Here is a 22,870-nt window from a genome sequence, read left to right on the forward strand (position 1 = left end):
AGCTACGGTAACCGTTCCCCTGCTATCGTCACGTGGTTCCCAGTTACCATCACGTCCTATCCCAGATCCCATCACGTCCTATCCCAGATCCCATCACGTCCTATCCCAGATCCCATCACGTAGTATCCCAGATCCCAACACGTCCCAGGCTGTGACACATGGCAGGATGATGACAGGAGAACGGTGCCAGAATGATGACTGTGTACCGTGTGCCGTAGCACGGGTGGCACGCCTTCATCTAGTTCGTCGGACGTCAAAGCCACGGGAAAGTTGCGGCGGCGCTTCAGCGTCCAGTGAGAAATGGTTTGTTTGACAGCTGACGCGGACCCGAGTCCGCCCAGGTGCTGGAGAGGTGCCAGCCTTGAATTTCTGCGAGTCTGTGGGGAGAGAGAGAGAGAGAGAGAGAGAGAGAGAGAGAGAGAGAGAGAGAGAGAGAGAGAGATTGACAGTCGGCTTGTGGATCGGTAGGGGTCTTAAGAGGACGAATTTCAGTTGGATGACATTTTAGAAGTATCTGATTCAAGGAATTTTACCGTGACAGATCTGGTGAGAACGAGGGGACAGGAGAGAGAAAAAAAAGGTGGGAGGTGATACAGGTAGAGGTGTGATGAGGGAGAGAAAGTAGAGTGAGGGAGGTTGTGATGGTCTGATGAAGCAGTTTGATGGAGAATAGATTAATGATCGTTACTGTGAGGTAGATGGCTGGTGTCGTAGTCGATGGGATGACAGACGATGAGAAACAAGAGATGAACACAAGTTATGTTGATCAATCTGGCAGACGAGGTGACTCAGTGGAGTGAGGGAGGTGTTGTCAGGCTCAGGAAGAAGGCCAGTGAAGGATTCCTGTTGTCACTGGTGAAGTAGAGGTGAGAGCCAGAGAGAAGCTTGTGTTCAGCAATACCCTCTGTATCTCTAACGCTCTGATCAGACGAGAGAGGAAGAGGGTTGTCCAATCATAGTACGACAAGGTGGATGGTGAGTTGTGACTGAATATAAAGAATGAGTTAGATGAATGGTATGGGGAGAAAAGTGAGTGGGGCAGTTTAATGGGAGTAAATGATTTTAGTGAAAGAGAGTTAGAAGAGTAAAATGGTACTGTTTGGTATTAGGAACGAAGCAACGTAGGGTCCAAGCGGAATCCAAGAAGTCTGGAATCTAGGTGGAGGCCAAGCAGCTTGGGGTCCTGGTGTAAGCCAGACATTATGAGGTCCAGGTGGAGGCCAAGCGACCTGGAGTCAAGGTGGAAGCTAGGTAGCGTGGGTGAGAAGACTGAAATCTACACAAAAGAAGCTTTCCAGGAAAAGGAAGGAATACTTGTCTGGTGTTCCAGGAGAGGGTCCTACACGCTTTACAGTAGGTTATCACGGGCAGTGTGAGACTGGAGAGTTTATAAGGACGAGAGAGTGTGTAGTACTGAAGGTATATAAAACAGAATATAATGATGTACCTGAAGAGGGTCATGTGGGTGGAAAGACGCTGAGGGAGTAGCGTCTGGGAACACTGGGAAGGTGCCATATGACTGATGACATTGTCTTGCTGTTCTTGTCAGAGTCTGGGAACACTGGCACGGTGTTATATGGCCAGCTGGGTGTAGAGAATCTGTTACACTGTACCAGCTAACAGTGCTGATGGCATGTGCATAAGCAAAAGGCAGCAAGGTACGGTACACGACACACTGGGAACTGAAGGAATTGTCCGGATGGGCACTTGAGGGTCGTCTGGAACAGGTGTAGTCAGGTGAGGGTCGCGTTGAGCAGATGTGGTCAAGTGACAGTCATATAGAACAGGAGTATCACATATGATGTGGGAAACATTGGATGAGAAAACCATAGGTAAATGGTATCTAAAGTTATAGATGACAATACTGGCCAAAGAGGCTGGAATGGTGGAAGACCCAGAGGACGTAATGAGGGGAAGCCTTGTGAAGTGGAGAAAGCAACGAATGAGATGTTGACAGGAAGGATATTGGTAGGGGTGTGTGTGTGTGTGTGTGTGTGTGTGTGTGTGTGTGTGTGTGTGTGAGGAGGCAGAGAGGCATTGCAAGATACAGTCCAGCCGAGGGAGGTTCCAGGGGTGCAGGTAATCCAGGCATTGGGAAAGTTAGTTTTAGGAAAGATAGCGAGACAGATGGTGGGATATGAGGGCCGGGCTGGAAGCTTGGTATGTGGCTGGAAGTTGGAGAGGACTTAGGAGAGTTATGACAGTGAGCTGAGGCTGTGGCGGAGCCTCCTGCAGAGGGGTGATGGAGACTAGTAGCGAGCAGCGGTGGAGCCTGCTAGAAAAGGGATGTGGTAGAGCCTTCTGGAGGGATGGTGGAGACTGCTGGGGTGCGGGTGTTGGAGCCTGCTGGAGGGGGAGCTTTGTGGATGATAATGGAGTTGTGAATATGTGTGTTCTCACACAAAGGCGGACCGTTACAAGCAATGGTGTAGCTACACATTTCTACGTCCCCACTGCTCCCACACTTCATGTAACCAAACTTGCCCCCCCCCTTTATATAACCAAAGTGCGCCCCCACTCTATATAACCAAAGTGCACCCCCACTCCATATGACCAAAGTGCGCCCCCACTTTATATAACCAAAGTGCGCCCCCACTTTATATAAATATAACCAAAGTGCGCCCCCGCTCTATATAGCCAAAGTGCGCCCCCGCTCTATATAACCAAAGTGCGCCACCACTCTATACAACCAAAGTGCGCCCCCGCTCTATATAACCAAAGTGCGCCCCCGCTCTATATAACCAAAGTGCGCCCCCGCTCTATATAACCAAAGTGCGCCACCACTCTATACAACCAAAGTGCGCCCCCGCTCTATATAACCAAAGTGCGCCCCCGCTCTATATAACCAAAGTGCGCCCCTGCTCTATATAACCAAAGTGCGCCACCACTCTATACAACCAAAGTGCGCCCCCGCTCTATATAACCAAAGTGCGCCACCACTCTATACAACCAAACTGCGCCCCCGCTCTATATAACCAAAGTGCGCCCCCGCTCTATATAACCAAAGTGCGCCCCCGCTCTATATAACCAAAGTGCGCCACCACGCTATATAACCAAACTGCGCCCCCGCTCTATATAACCAAAGTGCGCCACCACTCTATATAACCAAACTGCGCCCCCACTTCATACAGCCAAACAGCATCCCCGCTTTATATAACCAGAATGAAAACAATCTCACAGTATTACTAATATTTGCGCCTATTTTTCCCTTAATGTGACACTTGCCCTCCCCAGCACACGATGCAGGCTTACAACCGACAATTATGTCCTTTATTAACTTGATATGAAGATAAATTTTATCAATAATAATCCAAACCAAATTATTTTAGTACAGAAATATACATTTTCACTTTCCGATGTGCAGTAAATGCATTTCATCAATCATACCAATATGCTCAATGATGTTTATAACTGGTTATTCAATGGGCAATACTAATGGACCAGTTAGGCACTGATGACTCACAAACACTGAACTCAACAGCGGCCACTGTGAAACAGCGAAAGGGGTTGGAGAAATACACTGCTGAGAACAGTTACAGTAATGGGATATGAAACTGTGAGGCATCACTCATTGATGGCATGTAGGAGCTTACATGTTCTGGTCGAACTGAGGAGGACAGCTGAAGTCTACAATCTGACTTCAATTGGTCAGGATTCAAATCTTTCTCGCATCTAATGGCTACGCCCTTGTCACATGGTTGATCTTCCAATGTGAGTTGTCCACACGACAGAACTGAGCTGCACTTAGGAAATGACAGTCTGATATAATAACGTTCTTGAAACTGTCCAATTGCTTTTAAGATATTACGGTGACGTAATCAAGATCAATGCAGCGTTCTGTATCGACATTTCGCTCTGGCTAAATGTCTCAGTTGTCATATCTATTTCTTCCCAACCATTTCTTTTTTTCTTTTTTTTTTTACACTCTCTTCCTCCTCTCATCCTGAAACACCGGGAGTGATGTACAGTCGTTGAGCCAACTCTGCTGCCTCTGAATCAACTGTCTCAACACGAGTGTCTTAGATCTTTTCGTGTGTTTTTTTTTATGACACTTCAAAAAACGTCTCTATCGTATCAAGCGGCAAAAGTTTGCCTTGAACGGCTGTATTTTGATTCTGTCGTTTTTGACTCTGTGTATCGTCCTACAATATCAACACACTGACAAACCTATGGTCGAGTTGAGGAACAAAGACCTTCAGCTGAAGAAACATCGTGAACAGCTAACGAAACAAGACTTTCTTTCACTACCTAACCTAATCTAACCTAACCTAACCTAACCTAACCTAACTTAAAGAAGCCGCGGGTGTATATATATATATATATATATATATATATATATATATATATAAAACTGCTAATAATCATTCATACCTAAACTCAACATTCCTTAGTCACGATAACTTCTGGACACGAGATTCCTGCGGTGGCTTCTTTCACTTCACAACTCCTGACGGAGAAGATTCCTCAAGACTGCTGCAGGAGGAACCATCATAACGCGCTTATGAACACTCCTTGACGTTTGTTTGCTCTCTACTTTCATCAACACACGGAAGAGCTCGTTACCCGCTTCCTCATGAGTGACCCCACCACCCTCAATTATTCTCGCCTGACTGAATTAACAGTTTCCACATAAATATATCACTCATATATATCATATATATATATTGGTTATGTTCCCTATGACGGCACTGGGCAACTGATTGCCTTCATCAAGGCCATATCACTCTCTCTCTCTCTCTCTCTCTCTCTCTCTCTCTCTCTCTCTCTCTCTCTCTCTCTCTCTCTCTCTCTCTCCCATCCAATTTACCGACGAACACCGAGGGGGAGGAATGTAGCCCGCAAGTATGTGAGGAGTGTGTGTGTGTGTAGGTCGTCTCGATCACAACCTCCTCCGTTCTCCTCACGACGCACCTCCGCCAACAATGGAGATGCAGGAAATCCTTCGTGAAACACTGTCATCAACAAATCCTTGAGAGATTTCCTAATTCAGCCATACCAGACAACCTCTCGTCTCATTCAACTGTTAGTCATTACTTTTAGATCTATATGTATAACGTGGACTTTGCCCTTAACGACTCTTGACGAGTGGTGACCCATCAAACCCAACAGCCTTCCTAAACCATGTTACCTGTCCTGCGAACGCCCCAGCATCGGGGATCGAACCATGGCCCCGTGGGCGCGGGTGCTGGTGGGTGGCTGGTGGACCATTATCTGTGGCAACCTGAGGCTCACTAATTGTTAAAGTTTTGAAAAACTTGAGAAGTGTCTTGTATACGACCACATTTAGGATTGTTTATTGGTCTCGATGCTGGCTGTAGTCGTCCGTGTAATTGAAGAAGTCCTTCGTCGAGGATCTAGCACAACAGATAGATGACAGGACGAAAACGACAGGAACGGCGCTTCAGTGAGGAAGGGAAGAGCCGCAGCTGACCCCGACCTTCTTTGTGCTGGCCTGTGTTCGCGTAGGTGGCGAGATGTGTTGCGGGTGGGAGGGTTGTGTGTTGCAGGTGTAAGGGTGGTGTGTTGCAGGTGGGAGGGCTGTGTGTTGCAGGTGGGAGGGTTGTGTGTTGCAGGTGGGAGGGTTTTGTGTTGTAGGTGTGAGGGTTTTGTGTTGCAGCTGTGCAGGTTTTGTGTTGCAGGTGGGAGGATTTTGTGTTGCACCCGGGGGCAGGTGTGGTTGCGCTTCTCTCGGTGTCAGCCCGTCGCTTATTCTTACATACGTAGCATCTCTCAACAGTTGCTACACTCACACTCCCAAGACAAGATTGGAGATGGAATAATAGAGGGGAAAAGATTTTGAGTGATCGGGGCCTGAACATGTAAGAGGGTAAAAGGTGTGCAAGGATAGAGTAAATTGGAACGATATATATATATATATATATATATATATATATATATATATATATATATATATATATATATATATATATACACACACACACACACACACACACACACACACACACACACACACACACACACACCAGGAGGGTGTAAACCCCCATTTGGCGAGTTTCTCTGGTGGCAGATGAGGGATCTAGGGCGCTCCTTCGGGAGTCTTGAACCAAACCGGTTCTGAAAAACTGAACCACAAGAGAATCAGCCAAACTCTCCCACCCTCAACTTTACTGCAACCACCCCACTACCACGCTGAACACACGCCTCACACAACACACGCTGGACGGCTTCAGTCCCCCTATTACACAGCAATAGTGACAACAGGTATCAATAAAGCTTGCGACACATCCTCACACAAAGGATCCTGGACAACACAATCCACAACAATGGCTAAAAGTTGCTGACCAACTTCATACAAAGCTGGCCGCCCAGCCAGAGTCACTCACAAAGGCTTCACCTTCAAAACACTCAATCTCTGAGGTGGTACGTCCCACAGAGCAGTTCTTTCTCTAACCCTCTTTAATGTCTCCAACGTGATCAGATATCACCACCCACAGAGCACGATGTCAAAGTCCTCATGTGTAGATGACTTTATCATCACATCACAGCACCCTAACGTTAACCAAGCAACGCCAAACGTACAAAACACTACCATCACCCAGACCACTAGCTCACTACAGAAGTACACCGTCACAATGCAAACCTCAGACAGACACTGTATGCAACCTGTACGCTTCTGGCACACTAAATGGCTAGTTACTCCCACTTAACAAAACCCTAACCACACTAGGTAGGTCTCACTTACGACAACATGGTGCCACAGTGTAAAACTTTCTCTCCTTAACATCCAGATAGATAACACCCAAACATGATATTCACTACCCACAATGGAAACCTGAACACAACCAAATGCTCTCAGAACTCTGGCTGTTACCAGGAAAAAGATCCCTTAGTATTCCATGTTTGCAGAGAATTTACCCACTACACCACGCCTGGTAACCCATCCTATCGAAAGTATATATAAAATGCTGTAAACCACAGACAATAAAGAGCACTCAGACCAATCACTGAGCCTCTGACAACCACAAACACCAATCGCCAACACGGGAACAAAGATCCTCTCAGTATAACCCCACCTCCGTGTGCTCGGCAACTCACATCACTGTAACAAACACAGGAGCCTTCCAAATCCTAATTACACCGCAACCCCCGCCTCCTCTTCCCCTCTGCTTCACACTTGAGCAATACCGTCCTGCAGATCCTCCAACCCAACAAACACAACACTGACAAAACATACACACACATCGAAATGCGAGTGATGCCAGACTTCACCTGTAGGTGGTTACAACGCGAGTGAAAAGTCATCTTCGGCGAGAATGTTATCACGTCAGTGGCAGGAGAGTGCGTGTGTGTGTGTGTGTGTGTGTGTGTGTGTGTGTGTGTGTGTGTGTGTGTGTTATGATCAGGAAGCTTTTCCCACTAGGAATACACCTGCAGTGAGAGAGAGAGAGAGAGAGAGAGAGAGAGAGAGAGAGAGAGAGAGAGAGAGAGAGAGAGAGAGAGAGAGAGAGAGAGAGAGAGGATCCTACTACGTCATACAATACGTTTAGAAAGGAAAATCTTAACGTGCCAATTTTGGCTGAGGTCGAACCAAAGTTCGTGGGGGTATCAAAAGTCAGTTAATCAACTTCTACAGTGACTTTATCTTCGATTTAGTGAACATACTAAAGTGTTAAGGAAATAAGGAATCCATCCTATCCCTGCTTCTGAATGCAGCGCAGCCTTAGACTATCCTTAAATTTTTCAGCACGACTGCACAACCCACCAGCTTGACGTCACAGCTCGTTGGTATGATGGCCGGGTCCATACACGACATCACTCATGACCTCACCCTTTTGAGTCAGGTCAAGAGTCGGGCCACCACACCCACGAGTCGAACTATCGCTTTCAAGGGTCGACACCATTATGCTCCAAGGTCATACCGTCGCGCTCAAAGGGTTACAAAATTCACTCACATGGGAACATCGCAACTCATTTTCTAGTTTCCATCGGCCATATATCTCGTATGGCCGACACAAACAGTCTGTCTGCGTGCCAGTTGATCCCGTGAACTATGACTGCCAGGCGAGCCTTGTCCAGGGCCGCGCGTGTGGTCTCCGACCGCCTGCGGTCCACCCTCCAGCCGGGGACGTCCTCGCGCCGCACCTGGATGGCAGGCGGTCGGTCGCCCGTCATCGTCCTGAACTTTTCCTTGATGCTGTCGGGGTCCTTCGCTACACCCAGATTTATTCCATTTTCAGTGTTAATTACTTCGACGGCCAGGCCCGTCCAGAAGACGTCCTCGTAGCTGAAGTAGGTCATCGCCTGAGCCGCCTCCAGAAGCAGAGTGATGACGTCTGCTGTGATGACGTAGGAGGGACCCATAAGGAAGGGCGGGAAGCGCGTGAGAGGCATGTGGCGGCGAGTGACCGTGTTGGAGAAGAGTCGGAGGCCGTGATGACCCCCGCTGCTGCCCCGCAACGGGACACAATTGGTACACACCTTCCCCAAGATAGTGTGGTCCCTGGGTGTGTCCAGCACCTGCAGGAGCCTCGCCACGTTAACGTAGACGTCATCATCCAATTTCACGATGTATGAAGCGTCGGGGCAGTTGTGTGAGGCCCAGTGCAGCAGGTGGGCAGTCTTGAGTGTCAGGTGATCGTACATTTCCTTGCTGTCCAACACGATCAGGTCCTTAAACTTATCGTTCTCCTCTGTGATCGCCTGCATGGCTAATTTCCCCTCTGGACTTGATATAAGGAAACCGTAAGGAATTCCGTAATCGACGAAGTCTTTCAGATAGTTTTCCCGTATGGCACGACGGGCCACTGAGTTGTTTACGCGGGTGTTGATGAAAACGAAAACCTTCGACTCGCTGCTACATAATCCATGATTTTCAACGAGAAACTGCGGCCGATACACGTCGGAGAACAACGTGTGCTTGACGTAATGTTCGTATTTCTTGTAATTATCTTCCTCCCAGTCGTAATCTAAATTCCACTCCCCGTTTTCACTCGCCACGTCGTCGTAATTCTCGTCACTGTCTTCCTCTTCTCTTATTATTGGATCTACGGGATCCCTGGGTCTTGTGACTTGCCCATTCTGAGTTTCGGAGTTCGACTCCAAGTCTCGAGGAAAGTTCTCACTGTCCACATCATCAAGCGCTTGTGCCAGGCTCCTCTGCCACGGTCGACTGTTGCTATGGGGCGTGTCGGTGAGCAAGGGGCGTTCCCAGCCGCCGCCGCTCCTACCACCATCACCGCCACCACCCCAACGGCGGCGATTGCTTTCGATCGGGACGGGACACAGCAGTATACAGCAAATCAGGAGCGCCACCTGGCGCCCGCCAGCCATCCCGCCCTCCGGTTCACACCTACAAGTAATACACACACACACACACACACACACACACACACGTGGCCGCCCCCTCCCCGCCCACACTCCCTGTAAGCCAGTAAACACTTGGACAGTATCGACCGTCTGGTAATGTCTTCCCAGCCTGGCTTTCCACACGACTAAGGTCACCCACAGTGGTGCGGGTCCTACGCCAGCTCAAATACCGCCCAATTTTCCGGGAAATACCGCCAGTTTTTGGCAGGTTTATCCTTTAGGTGCGGCGCGTGAATGCTCGCCCGACTCGCGTGTGTGTGTGTGTGTGTGTGTGTGTGTGTTTTAGGGGGAGAGAGCTTCACACTCGTGTTGCCCCGTCTCTTAACCTTGTGTATCATGTACCATGTCTTTACTTCTATGTGGACACACACACACACACACACACACATTTGCCTAGGCCAGGTAGTCATTTATCGAGCAGCTCAGAGGGGAGATGAACAGCTAGGACTGGTTGTGGGCCGCCCAGAATTTGAACCCACGTCAACCCGACCTCAAGCAACATACCTCAACAATTACTTCTTGTATAACGATACAACATCCAGGTATAATGGGAAAAATATATACTACAAACGTGCAAGAAAGTTTTTACGTTTTCCAGTAATACTATCAATTCTCTTGAAATATAGCTTGAACATTCCATTCATGATGTCACTTTCCTCTCCAAAGTAACTGGAGGCTGAAACTAATTCAGAATATGTTTCCCGTTCACACTTTCCTACAAACTTTCCGTGTCAGTATAAAAATACTCTCTCTCTCTCTCTCTCTCTCTCTCTCTCTCTCTCTCTCTCTCTCTCTCTCTCTCTCTCTCTCTATCTATCTCTCTCTCTCTCTCTCACACACACTACACGGTGCTCCTTCATGACTGACCTGTTGCCGGCTGATGAGCCCGAGGGAGCGGTGGATGGGGATGGAAGAAGCAGACACCATTACATCTGTTACCTGTTGTTCCCATGTGCTGCAGCCTCCACCTCCGCAACAGTAACCACTACCCCTCTCATCACCGGAGAGAGAGAGAGAGAGAGAGAGAGAGAGAGAGAGAGAGAGAGAGAGAGAGAGAGAGAGAGAGAGAGAGAGAGAGAATGCTATGGATCCCTGGTGGATGACGCAGGCCACGGACGAGTCTCTGTCGTTGCTACCAACGGATGGATCACTAACGGTGTTGCCAACGGATGGATCACTAACGGTGTTGCCAAAGGATGGATCACCAACGGTGTTGCCTACGGATGGATCACCAACAGTGTTGCCAACGGATGGATCACCAACGGTGTTGCCAACGGATGGATCACCAACGGTGTTGCCAACGGATGGGTTTCCATCAGTATTGTCATTCGCTGGGTCTCTAATATCAGCGTTGCCAACAGTTAGATCAACAACGGTGTCGCATAAAAAAAAGTATAGTTCTTCAACAGCGATGCCAATAGACGGCTCTCCTGTTTTTTGGTGTTGCCAACGGAATGGTCTCCAGTACCTCCGTCCACATCACTATCTGCAGAACCTGAAGGACAGACACTTTCCCTCTTCACCAAACAGTCATGATTGGCGCCATTTGATATTAAATGTCTATTACATAAGTAATGTACCTAATATCCACATCATTTCCCTTAGAAAAATCAAGCAGGAAGCTAAACACAGAATAGGCAGGGAGGCCGAGAGCGAGTTTTGTTCTCTAACTCGTGTGCAATTTCCTAGTCAGTGCCATGGCGTAATTTGGCTAGACTCTGAATTACTGAACAGTGTAAACCATTAGGTTTGTTGCTGAATTAATGTGGAGTACGTCCCGGCCAGCGTACGTCCCGGCCAACGTCGATGTTTAACAGCTCAACCAAGAGATAAACTTTCCCTGTAGGGCTGGACTGTAATTAGCTACTCAACTTTATATATATATATATATATATATATATATATATATATATATATATATATATATATATATATATATATATGCGGCAGGTTAGGTAGAATATCGATTTCCAAGTCCCTTTCACAGTGTGCAAATCCCTGCAGCTTATTTCCTGCCAGGCAATGTTCGCACTCAAACCTTCTTTCGCGCATTCCCATCATCGTCCTTTGCACTCACTTGAGATCTATCACCCACGTATATTGAGAGGCTGTCTAAATTCTCCCTTTAAAGCGATGCAATCCTCCTCACTCTTTACTCCCCTTATGCCCCTGGCATCATCCACATACATATATTCAAGTGGGAGTCCGGGCTCTCTGGTAAGTCATTCGCACAGATCAAGAAGAGCAATGGTTCCGTGACTCTAACCCATTTCCAGACGGTTACTCTGCCACGCGTCCTTTGTGCTTCCTTCCACTAAACGTAAATTTCTCATCGAAGGAGTCTTCCCCTTTATTCTTGCTTGAAGGTCCACTTTCTTTACCAACTTCCCCTTTGTTGCAACCTCAAATGCTTCAACATATCAAATCCTTTATATATATATATATATATATATATATATATATATATATATATATATATATATATATATATATATATATATATATATATATATTCTCGACAGACACACACACACACACTAACGATACTTGCTGTACGAGCACCTACACTGAAGCACTTAATTATGAGAATATTTTGCTACAGTCACCTACAAAGCTAATCCTACCAGCTAATTGGATTCCATAATAGCTTATCTAAAGTTTTAAATGGCTGACTGAACCCAGAGATAATGGGGACCCCCACCTTAATATCCGTAAGAACAGTTTTTTCAATCCTTACACCTGGGAAACATAACATCCTTACGACAGGGAAGTGTGTCATCCCTACAGGAAGCATACCATCCCTTCATCTGCGAGGAAGAAGGACCTTGTGTTTCTACCAAGTGCTTCTGGAACTAGTCTTTATGCCTCTGGTAACTAGTGCGTTTCATATTCATAATCCTCAATAATCCATCGATTTTCTTCTCGTCTTGGTGGGCAGGTGAGACGGTACTAGATTTGATTTCTTGTACCTGTTATTGATCTGGTTGTCCCTCTGCCTTTATACCCACGGGGACAGTAGGCACTCTACTGTGGTGTTACTTACGACCTCTTTCTAAAGGTCCGTGCAACCCTACGCTGCGCTACGTAGCAGGGAAGTATAGGAGCGGAGTGGGAAGGTGGTCTTCGTTGAGACTGTACTCCCAGTGACAGAGCCTCACTAAAGGTCGACTTTTCTGCCTGCGGGTGTGACCTCCAGCTGAGCAAAGTCCAGTACTACTTGTATGGCCATCATGACAACGAGACACAACTTCAATTCACATACGTCATTCTGAAAATACAACGGTATACTTTTGAGAGCCAAAACAATGTGATAAAACTCCAAAGATTCGAGGGTATTTACGATGCATTAATGTCTTCGGGGTAGACGCAGACCCAGCACAATGTACCGAAGGTGTTACGGAATCCTCAGCGGCCTCAGCAGATATTAAAAAACTTGTATCATCGTACCGTAATATTTCTATCTTGGGTCGACCGTAAGCTGTCCACAACAACTTGGTTCCCGGATGTGTGGGTCGAAATGCAATTACTTAAGGAAAACTGTGTCAACATCCAACGCCACATGACAGCCACAGGAGGATGTAAAGCCTTATTCATAAAGCCTTACAAGAACAGTCACATACCGTCATAAACAGAGCCTTATGTAACAGTACTGTATAGTCTTGAAATCAGAGCCCCTCTATACGGTGCTTTAAACACAGACCCTTTTATGTCCAAGGGTTTAACTAGTTCCAGTTCTCTCCCTCCACCGCTGGTCCAGCTGTTTCACTGATCTTAAAATATCGACGACGAAATCCCGACTGGAGTTGAAGGTGATTCAGAGGAGTCTTGCACTGGAAACAAAATCCTTTGAATCAGGAAAAGAATCCTTTAGATCAGGAAAAAAACTCCTTTTTATGGGAACAAATTCCTTTTCATGAGTACGTCAATCCTTTAAATCAGGTACAGACATAACTCAGTCCTTTAAATTGTGTATAAACTCCTTCATATAGGTAAGAAAATCCTCTCCATCAGGAACAAAGCCCTTTACATTAGCATTAACAACCTCTGAATCGAGCATGTACGCTGTCTTACTGCATCATCTACGAGGGCTGGGGGTGAAGGGAACACTAGATATTACTAGTAATTAAATACAAACGTAAAGTAATAACGCTCTCAGATACATAGGGTGTTTCTAGTAAAGTCTCCTAGATGATCTCATGTTGTCAAGACAGTACTGGAGCTTTTAAAAGGCTCCTTCTGCAGGCGAAGTGGAGCCCCAGGATGTCTTACCGGTAGGGTCTGTGGTCCTTCGGTGGGATGGCGCAGGGTTTGAGGTCCTATGGTGGGATGTTTACCGTCCTTACGCCACCACATTTACTACTCCGTCAACTTTCCTACTGGAGGAAAGTTGCTGAAAATATCAGAAAGTAGAAAAACGCGGAGAAAGAAGAGACAAAGAAATTATTGATACTGAATTTTTACAAAAGGGTAACAGACGAAGTTCAGCGCGAGGAGGAATATTCCTGGGTTTCCTGTTTGGTTCCAATAATTGTTATGACACGAACAGTGTCTCGTTTTTCTTCAAAGGATTTTCGCGTTTTTTTTTTTTGCGGTTTTGTCATACATTACTCCTTATATTTTCCTCTATATACGGTTATCAATTATTTTTCCATTGAAGTTTTCTTTAAATAAACCCTATTTCAGTCCTTTTTTTTTTTCCTCTCTACATGTGCTGCTTGTGGCACAACGTTTCCTTTTTCCAGGAAAAAAACGGGATGAACGAAAAAAAAAATGTTGCTGAAACACTTCCAGTAATTACCAGAACCCTTGAAAACCTCAAGCGGTTTCCCCTGGCAGCCGAAATTTACCTTATTTTCGATGTTCAAAAAAAAGAAGAAAGAAAAATGTGATTGTTATGGTCTCGTGTTATCCAGTTGCTGGAAGGTCTCCGAGTTCCAGTGCGTTCACACACGTAAACAAATTACTTCCAGCGCTGAGGCGGGAGGGAGCAGACGACGGCATCAGTGGTTCATCTCGACCATAACATTAAAAAGAAATTAAATGTGGGAAGGTGGGCAAGGCTTCCATACCTGTTGCTGATATCTAGAAGTATTTCATCTTCTTTTACGATAATTATGACCATGTATTCCCTGATCTTCATGACCCTCGCTACTATCCCCTTATTCATCACTTCATAATGAAATAAGATCGTCCAAATCATTCGCTCCTCACAGTTTTCTCACTTAGAGTATTGGCTTGATTGCCCTGTGACACTTGATTCTCACACAATCGATCAATAAGGCGGGGAAAGGAAAGTAGAGAATTACCCATCCTTATTGTGTGTGTGTGTGTGTGTGTGTGTGTGTGTGTGTGTGTGTGTGTGTGTGTGTGTGTGTGTTGCTGGCATAGTGAGTGAACACGCCAGTACGCGCACTTTGCGTTTTCACACACACGTGTGCCACGGCCTGAAAAACGTGTTACAGGCTAACACTCTGTGTTAGGGGTTGATAACACACGTTACAGGTTGACAAACGGATGTTACGGGCTTAACACACGTGTATTTACAGGTTGATGCACATGTGTTACGGGCTAACACACATATGTTACAGGGCTAACACATGTGTTACACATTGACTTCAGAATGTTACAGGATGACACTCAGCTGTTACTGAAAAGAGTATTTCTTTATAAATGTTCGTTTTGCTATTTTCGGCTCAAGTTATCATCATACACATTAGTGAAACTGCAAGGACAAGGAAGGAGTGGGTTTGGCCGCTCCATGACCCGTCATGCAGACCAAACACCTGGATCCTTCCTCACACACACACACACACACACACACACACACACACACACACAAAGCTATGACGTCGTGCAAAGAACTAGTTATATAACGTTAATGAGAAGGTAAAAACAAAAGATAAAGATGCTTACAACGTCACGTGAGTCGACCCATCAGAATGGATTTTAAAGCAAATGAGTTTTTATATCTTATTTCCCATGACAGGCACAATACCCAGCCCAACGCGTAAGGTGAAACATCCTCTGTGAAAGAAGAGATCAGACAGATGTTCAACATCCCGGTAATTTACACTGGCATTTAGTATTCATGACTGACATGACTCCACTCAGCTCTGATTGAAAGAGAATTATCCTTTTTTTTTCCAGTTGGACCACAAGTAGTATGTGTGCGTCTGAGCTTCGAATCCACTGGACTATCAAGATAGGAAATGTAATGATATTTGTTGAGTAAGTCACGCTGGTTTTGCTGACAGCTTCCAATAATCGAGGATAGTAAGATCATAACACTGAAGGAGTTAGGGTGTCGTAATATCACAGCACTAGGGGTTAAGGTGTCGTAATATCACAGCACTAGGGGTTAAGGTGTCGTAATATCACAGCACTAGGGGGTTAGGATGTCGTAATATCACAGCACTAGGGGGTTAGGATGTCGTAATATCACAGCACTAGGGGGTTAGGATGTCGTAATATCACAGCACTAGGTAGGGATTAGGATGTTGCATGATCACAGCACTACAAGAGGTAGGACGATGTGAGATCACAACACAGCTAGGATGTTGTAAGATCGCAGCACTCTGGGACTTAGGATATAAGATCACAGAACTTTCGGAATTAGGTTGTTGTAAGAAGACAAGTCTTTAGGAGTTAGGATGTAAGACCACAACGCTATAGGAGTTAGGATGTTGCATGATTACGGTACTATAGACGGTAAGGTGTTTTCAAGTCACAAGCAGAGTTGGGGTGCTGATCTTAAGATCACATCATAAACATTCTTTGCATACCGTGACCCCCATCTCTTAGTTGGGGTATGAGAAGTCCGATATTGATTCAGTGGTGGTGGAGGTGGTAGCCCATGCTCCTAGCGCCCCAACCCCTGCATAAACATTTGTCCCATCTGGCTCCCTGTTTTTGTTAGCCATCGTCCTTTCTGTTCTGCATGGGCCTTTGTTTCACAACGGTCTGCTGTCTTGGTTATTGGGTGTTTCTTGAAATAAGAACGATGAGTTAGGAGGAGGAGGAGGAGGAGGAGGAGGAGGAGGAGGAGGTCCAGTGAAATCATCATCAAACATTTGTCATATGTCCTCCTGTGTTCTGGTGGCTACAAGAGAGGGTAAATATGTAGGTACGAGCGTGTGGTTAGATGAATGTTCCCTTTGGTCGCGTATATCGAATCACGCGCATTTAGCCCCTCTTGTCGCGTATAGCGAATCACAGATCTACGTCTTGTGCGGGATTCGGGAGCAGGACCTCCCGATCATGGAGTGTTTACATTCATTCGAAGATCAGCCTTCCACAAGCTCCTCCAAGGCGCCGACCAAGTTACTGTATACTTTGAGAGCTGGTCCAGGTCTAGGTGGCTGGAGACATAGCTGTGGATATCGTTCCTGACTCCTTGCTAGATGGAAAGATTTAAGGAGCTGAAGAATTCTGGATAGGTTTCTTTCTGAATCCTTGGAAGAACGATGATGAATAGAAGGTCAAGAAAATTGAAAAGGTGGGAGGGTTATAAGACCCCCTAGTGCAACGTCGCCAGTAAATGATGTTAATATTTGCTTGCCTTCTTGTGGCTGAGGGAAGTTGGAGAAAATTATTTCTTGCGTTGATTGGAGGGCCAAGAGAACTCGGGGATGATATTTGACTTGTGGAGTCTGAGTGCAACGCGAGGGATGTACAAGAGGAAAAGACCTGGGATGGTATGATAACTCTTGGGTCAACAAAGGGTATGAATTTATTTCTTTTCTTTTCTTTTTTTTTTATGTCTGTTTTTGGTCTTCTTGTATCAGTATCAACTTGAGATGTCTGGTGTTAAGGTGGATGTAGAGGTCGGATGTTTCTTACGTGTACAGGAGTCAGTTGACGCGTTTGCTTCCATGTCAATGTTATGGATCAGTTTCGTGTCTGTGTGTTAAGGACAGACAGAGGGTTGCGCGGTTATCGAAATCCAGCAAAGCAACCCACCAGATAAGAGCTTTATTCAGAGGTTTATTTTCTGGTTTTAAGCATAAATTTTTCGTGCGAATTTCTCATTCATAATAAAACTTCTGTTGCTTACAAACCAGGAATGTTAACGTCTTTATACTTTGTTCTTGTTGAATTATACCTTATGTACGTACGTTACTGGGAGATGCCTCAGCGCCTGGACGGAGTTCTCTTATTGCTGACAACTTCTGATTATCTTCTGTCAGCAACACAGCAACACAGACACGTATGTCTGTCCTTGACTGCTGACAATTTCCTTCTGTCTCTCATCAGGGGAGCAGTTTCGTCAGCTGTGCTCTGTTGTCTGAATGACACAAGAATATAAAGACTGGTCCGTCAAATCCTCGCTGAGTCATTCAAATTAGAATTTCCTCTAAAAGTCCCTTGCCTGAAGCTCCTCCAAACCTTCTACCGGTGCTGGCAAGACAGCGTCCAGCAGAGCGACCTGCTGGACCTCTGGATTGTAACCATTCATCCACCCTGACAGGTCTTGGAAATGCGTTCGGTACCCGAGCTTAACTTTCGTGATGAGTTTTGCCATCAATGATATTAGCGTAATTAAGTGTTGGTTCTGCCAAGTTCCTCTCCCTACCATGACCTTGTTTGACCGTGGACCAGCCCACACCCACACCAGAGACGCAAGTGGACACCACAATATTTTTCTTTCATATTGATGTCATATTCTGCTGCAGGTTCGCTGCGCCGGGGAATTTCAAGCGGTTGTTTGTTGTTTCAATCGAGACTTTATTGCCAACATACGTCGTCATGGAAACTTCATTATCTTGAGTGCCAAGGCCTCTCTGCTATCGGCCCTCGACCGGATGACCAAGATGAGACGAAAGGTCTCATGAAGAACTCGGAAATCAGACGTGAGGGTATAATCCGAGGATCCCTGTGGGTGGATGTGGTCCAGAATGACCTGTAGTACCATTATCAGACGACCCCCTTCCCCACTTTTCCTCCTCAGCCGCCGCTGCCCGTACGTTCACCCTGCGACCCTTGTCCAATGGCAAGGCTCAGGTAGGGAGGTAGGGAGACAGAAAGAGGAGGAAGATGAAGTTGATCTTTTTTCCTCGAGTGTGACCTACGTCAGAGCTCTCTCCCTCTGTCTCGGGAACTGTCGCGCGCGGGTCGAAGTTATCTCGTAACAGTTTTCTAACTCGATCCTAAAGGGTTGCTTGTGCGATTTATCTTTATAACTGCCATGCAAGGGATTGTGGCAAACTGACTCAGTTTCACAAGCAGAGAGAGAGAGAGAGAGAGAGAGAGAGAGAGAGAGAGAGAGAGAGGGAGGAGAGAGTTCTAATCCCTCACACCGCCTTAAGCAAGGTAGGGGGAGTCTCCTACAGGAGCCTCCGTCCCCTGTAGTCTCCGGCAGGAGGCCTGTGACGCCGGCTTTAAAGCATCCAGTAACAGGGACGAGGCAGGTAGGTATGTGCACCATCCCCTCGCTGGCGACCCTTGCTCTCCTCCGGATCATATGACAGCACCGAACCCGACACTGTGCTCTCTCTCTCTCTCTCTCTCTCTCTCTCTCTCTCTCTCTCTCTCTCTAATGAAGGCAGTCAGTGGTCTCTCATTCCATTCCTACGACTCTTTTCTTTCTTTCTTTCAGACCCTGATCATGGTGTGAGGTGACTAAGCGGCGACATCATCAGACACGGGTGTCGGAGCTGCGGTTTCGGCGGAGACACACCACAACAGACAAGCCTCTCCCTCCCACACTGCTAACTGGGGGAACTGAGTTAACCCAGTGAGTAAGGGGACGTAGAAAGTGGACGACGTAGAGCGAGTGGCTACAAGGAATCTCCATCATTTCCTGAAAATTCCTTCCTGCTGCCACCATGTCTCCAAGCGTCCTGACTCTCATCGTGACCCTGGCTTCCGCTTCGTTACAGCAAATCTCGGCGCTGAGGTGAGAAACACAGAGAACTGAATTTCTTGCGTAATGCCTTTAAGTCATCTGGGTAGCACCATAAAGTGTCAAGAGAAGGGGACACAAAGCTGTCATAAAAATTATTTTTACTTATTGTTAAAAAACAAGATAATCCTCACGTGAGGAAGTGCTGGAAGAGGCGGGGGACGGGAGGAGCACGAGCGGGCGGACGGTAAACAACGACTTAGGGCGAACATACTGATATTTTCATCGGGTTATGTGAATGTTTGTCTCGATCATCGAAATATACGTTGGTTGAATTCATCTTTCATAATGAGTGGTTTGAATTCTCCAATAGTTATATTTCAAGATATCAATATATTTCGTACAGTTTAGCGAACAGAGTTTATTCGTTCATTTTCGTGCAAGTTTCTCGTGATGAGCGAGTCCTCCCTAGCTGGCTGGGCTGGGCTGGGCTGGGCTGGGCTGGGGGCCGTTGTTTCTGTGCGTACCTCAACCCCACAACAACTTTTTTGACGGGGGGGAGTTGATGCCTCAGGCCGGCCTGCGCTACCACACTGCACACCGCTTTCCTTTCCGGAAAATAAAAGGAAAAATGAACCCCTCCCCGCCTCCCTTCAACAAAGGAAAATCGAGACAAATGTATAAGATCACATCAAGCCATCTTTTCTGTGACAATGTAGTGCATTCGGACTCCGCGTTTAATAGCAATAAGGATTTGAAAAAGCGTCACCTTTCAACTGTTATTAAAGATCGACAAAACTGGATTCCATGCCTAGGATAGAGTTGGATCCTTCGCGTCACCTGTAGCCGCGGTGTGAGGATATAAAAGGATCCTTCACTCTGACATCATCAAAAAACCTATGAACATTTGACTCGTGTCTGTGAGGTCTTCGCTCCTCCGAACGTATTCCGGATTCCAGGAGTTTTCCTTTTACGGCATCATATCACAGGATTGTCAGTTTAAAGAGAGAATGTGTGTGGGTGTGTGTGTGTGTGTGTGTGTGTGTGTGTGTGTGTGTGTGCGTGTGTTGTGTGTGTGTACCTACTCGCCTACCTGCCTACATTACCTAAAATGAGATTTCTCCATGCAGAGAGAGACATAACAAGATACGTACACAGGTTATGGTCATGGAGACCAGGGAAGGTAGTCACCACGGACCTCGGTCTGACGGACGTAAAAATACGGCGAAAAAGAAAATGCAATTATAAGAGACACAGTTATATATATACATCAAGGAGCAGACTAAAGTGAGGTGGCTGCAATGTTGTGGCCCGAGTGGTGTGGGTACAGTTCTATGGTTGCAGTGTTGGGCTGTAATGATGTGGCTGCGGTTTTGTAGCTGGAACTCCGTGGTTTTACTGTTGTGACTGTAATGTTGTGGACACAAAGTTGTGGCTGCAGCCTTGTAACTGCAAGGTTGTGGCTACTATGTTCTGGGTGCAGTGAAAAATAGCCTGAATGTTCATTGATGAATAAACAAAATCGGAATGAACCAAATGAAAATGAGATTCCTTACGCTTGAATTTTGTAAAAGAGGAAAAATGCTAATTACCCGAAATGATGAAAGAAAACGGAGACAAGAAAACGAAAATAAGAACCATCTTAAGAAAGTCTTGACCCAAAGGCAGCCAACCCACACACACTCTTCTTCCAGGTTAGCAAATAGCAGACAACTGGGTTTCATATTTTCGGTACGTGTTCTGAAATTTCTTCATCTTGAGGAGAGAAAATCTTGGCCACGTCTCTTTTATACTGGCTACAGAATACCGGGAATGAGACAAGATATGAGATTATTATCATTATCATCAATGTTATTATCATCATTGCTTGAGATTCTAATCCCTATCGTGATTACAGTAATTATCTGGCTAGGTGATGTCTCTTAACCTGGGGTTGATGCCTGAGTCGTTCTTCCCACATGATGAAGTCTGTCTGCCTCTTCGTCTGTAACTATATGTCTGTGTGTCTGTATGACTTACTAGGTGGTGTGGGTGTCTGTCTACAACTGTCTGTCTGTGCTCTACGGTCTGTTTTCATCAGTCTTTATTGCAGGCTCTATCTGTCTGTCTGTCTGTCTGTCTGTCTCTTTGCTGTTTAAGCCCTAATCCAGCAATGATTAGGTGATGCACACTTGAGAGTCATATCGACCTTGACCTGACCCAGCACGAATGACCTCGCACAGAGCTGAGGGAAGACGGTCAAAGGTTGAAAACATGTAAGAGGGGGAATACATTGCATATGGATTGGCATGCGTGGGTGAGCACGTCTCTGGCATTTTGTCTACACTGTCTCTACCATAAAAATCGCTCTGAATTATTTCCCAGATAGCGGATATAGCTAATCATTAGCGTGTGAGGCGGATCACGTCGCTCGGCTAATTATTTTTGTAAATTCAAATGAAACTGGACTTTTCCTCAAGACGAAAAATAAATATACATTTATTTCTTTTTCTTATGTCTGTAGAGAAGCTGCTTAGAATTCAAAAACATGAATATATGCAGATTGAAAGAGTTAGATCAAAAATATGCAAATTGAAAAAGTTACGAACTTCATTCAATCTTTTTTCATTATTAATTTACCGTGAAAGAATATGAATATAACTTCATCAGCGTGGAACACACACGCACCTAACCACAAAAGATAAATTTTCACGAATATATACATATATATATATATATATATATATATATATATATATATATATATATATATATATATATATATATATGACTCGTATATTTACGATGAGGAACAGGACCTGCCACATCCTCTCCATCACCGGGTCCAGGGATGGTCGAGACGGATCCACGAAAGGAAATGATTTGAACAAAAAAAAATCTTTACTTTTAACAAATACAAACACCAGGGATTCTATCTTACACACGACTCTCCTGAAGAGCTGTATAGTCGGAAATTACAGAGATTAATTCAAGGTCTTGGATGGATTTTGTAATGAAGTGAATATGTATGAATGTAAATGATGTGGTATATCATATTGCTGGTTCCTTTCGACCTCCCCGCTTTCAACTTCGTCTACCTCCCTACCTCAACCTGTCTACCTGACTCCCCTCATTGGGTATGACCTTGCGTCATGGCTCACTGTCTCCAACAAACAATACTCCGATTTCGTCCTGACTGAAATCACTCGAGTCTTCTTCCTTAATAAGATCTCAGTTGAACATAGGCTGACGTGTGAACCACGTCTGGGTACAGTGTCACGTCCCAGCGCCAGAATAATGCTGACTTCGCTTCCCAGTTGCTGCACATGTTCACTTCCCAGCTGCTCCATATATCTATCTCCAGGCTGGTCCACATGTTCACTTCCAGGCTGATCCACATGTTCACATCCAAGTTGCTCCATCATATTCCATTCACACGAGGGGCGTTGTGAAGTGCTACGTCCGTATCTGTATTGTTGACGTGATTGGTGGTGCACAAACCATAGAGGAGAAAGTGTGATTCGTGCATGACTTGGGAGAGCAGTTCCAAATGAGTGAATACCTGGAGGAGCAGAGTCCACGGTTTGGTCAGGGTGAAGCGGTTACGTGTTTGTTGAGTCAATACAATGTGAATAGGTTTTGTCAATGTTGTGCTTCCTGAAGAGGATGAATAGTTCGTGGAATATATATATATATATATATATATATATATATATATATATA

At 45.7% G+C, this 22,870-nt stretch overlaps 2 protein-coding genes across 2 annotated transcripts in view; one reads left to right on the forward strand and one right to left on the reverse strand.

The window, feature by feature from the left end:
• The window catches only part of LOC139760695 (glycine receptor subunit alpha-3-like), a 52,442-nt gene that overhangs the window by 12,019 nt on the left and 17,553 nt on the right, over window positions 1-22,870 (forward strand). Inside the window, exon 2 of the mRNA XM_071684262.1 lies at window positions 18,923-19,222. Within this exon, the coding sequence (XP_071540363.1) occupies window positions 19,152-19,222 (71 nt within the window). The 5' untranslated portion in view covers window positions 18,923-19,151. The remainder of the gene's footprint in view (window positions 1-18,922; window positions 19,223-22,870) is intronic.
• Window positions 7,500-9,435, reverse strand: LOC139760731 (lactosylceramide 1,3-N-acetyl-beta-D-glucosaminyltransferase-like). Its single transcript, XM_071684288.1, has one exon. The coding sequence runs from the start codon at window positions 9,289-9,291 to the stop codon at window positions 7,930-7,932; it is 1,362 nt and encodes a 453-aa protein (XP_071540389.1). The 5' UTR covers window positions 9,292-9,435; the 3' UTR covers window positions 7,500-7,929.

The sequence above is a fragment of the Panulirus ornatus genome, chromosome 37 (genome assembly GCF_036320965.1).
Source record: "Panulirus ornatus isolate Po-2019 chromosome 37, ASM3632096v1, whole genome shotgun sequence".
Lineage (NCBI taxonomy): Eukaryota > Metazoa > Arthropoda > Malacostraca > Decapoda > Palinuridae > Panulirus > Panulirus ornatus.

What these genes read in the sequence shown, in the direction of transcription:
- LOC139760731 (XM_071684288.1), bottom strand. Translation starts at nt 9,291, where the DNA reads ATGGCTGGCGGGCGCCAGGTGGCGCTCCTGATTTGCTGTATACTGCTG.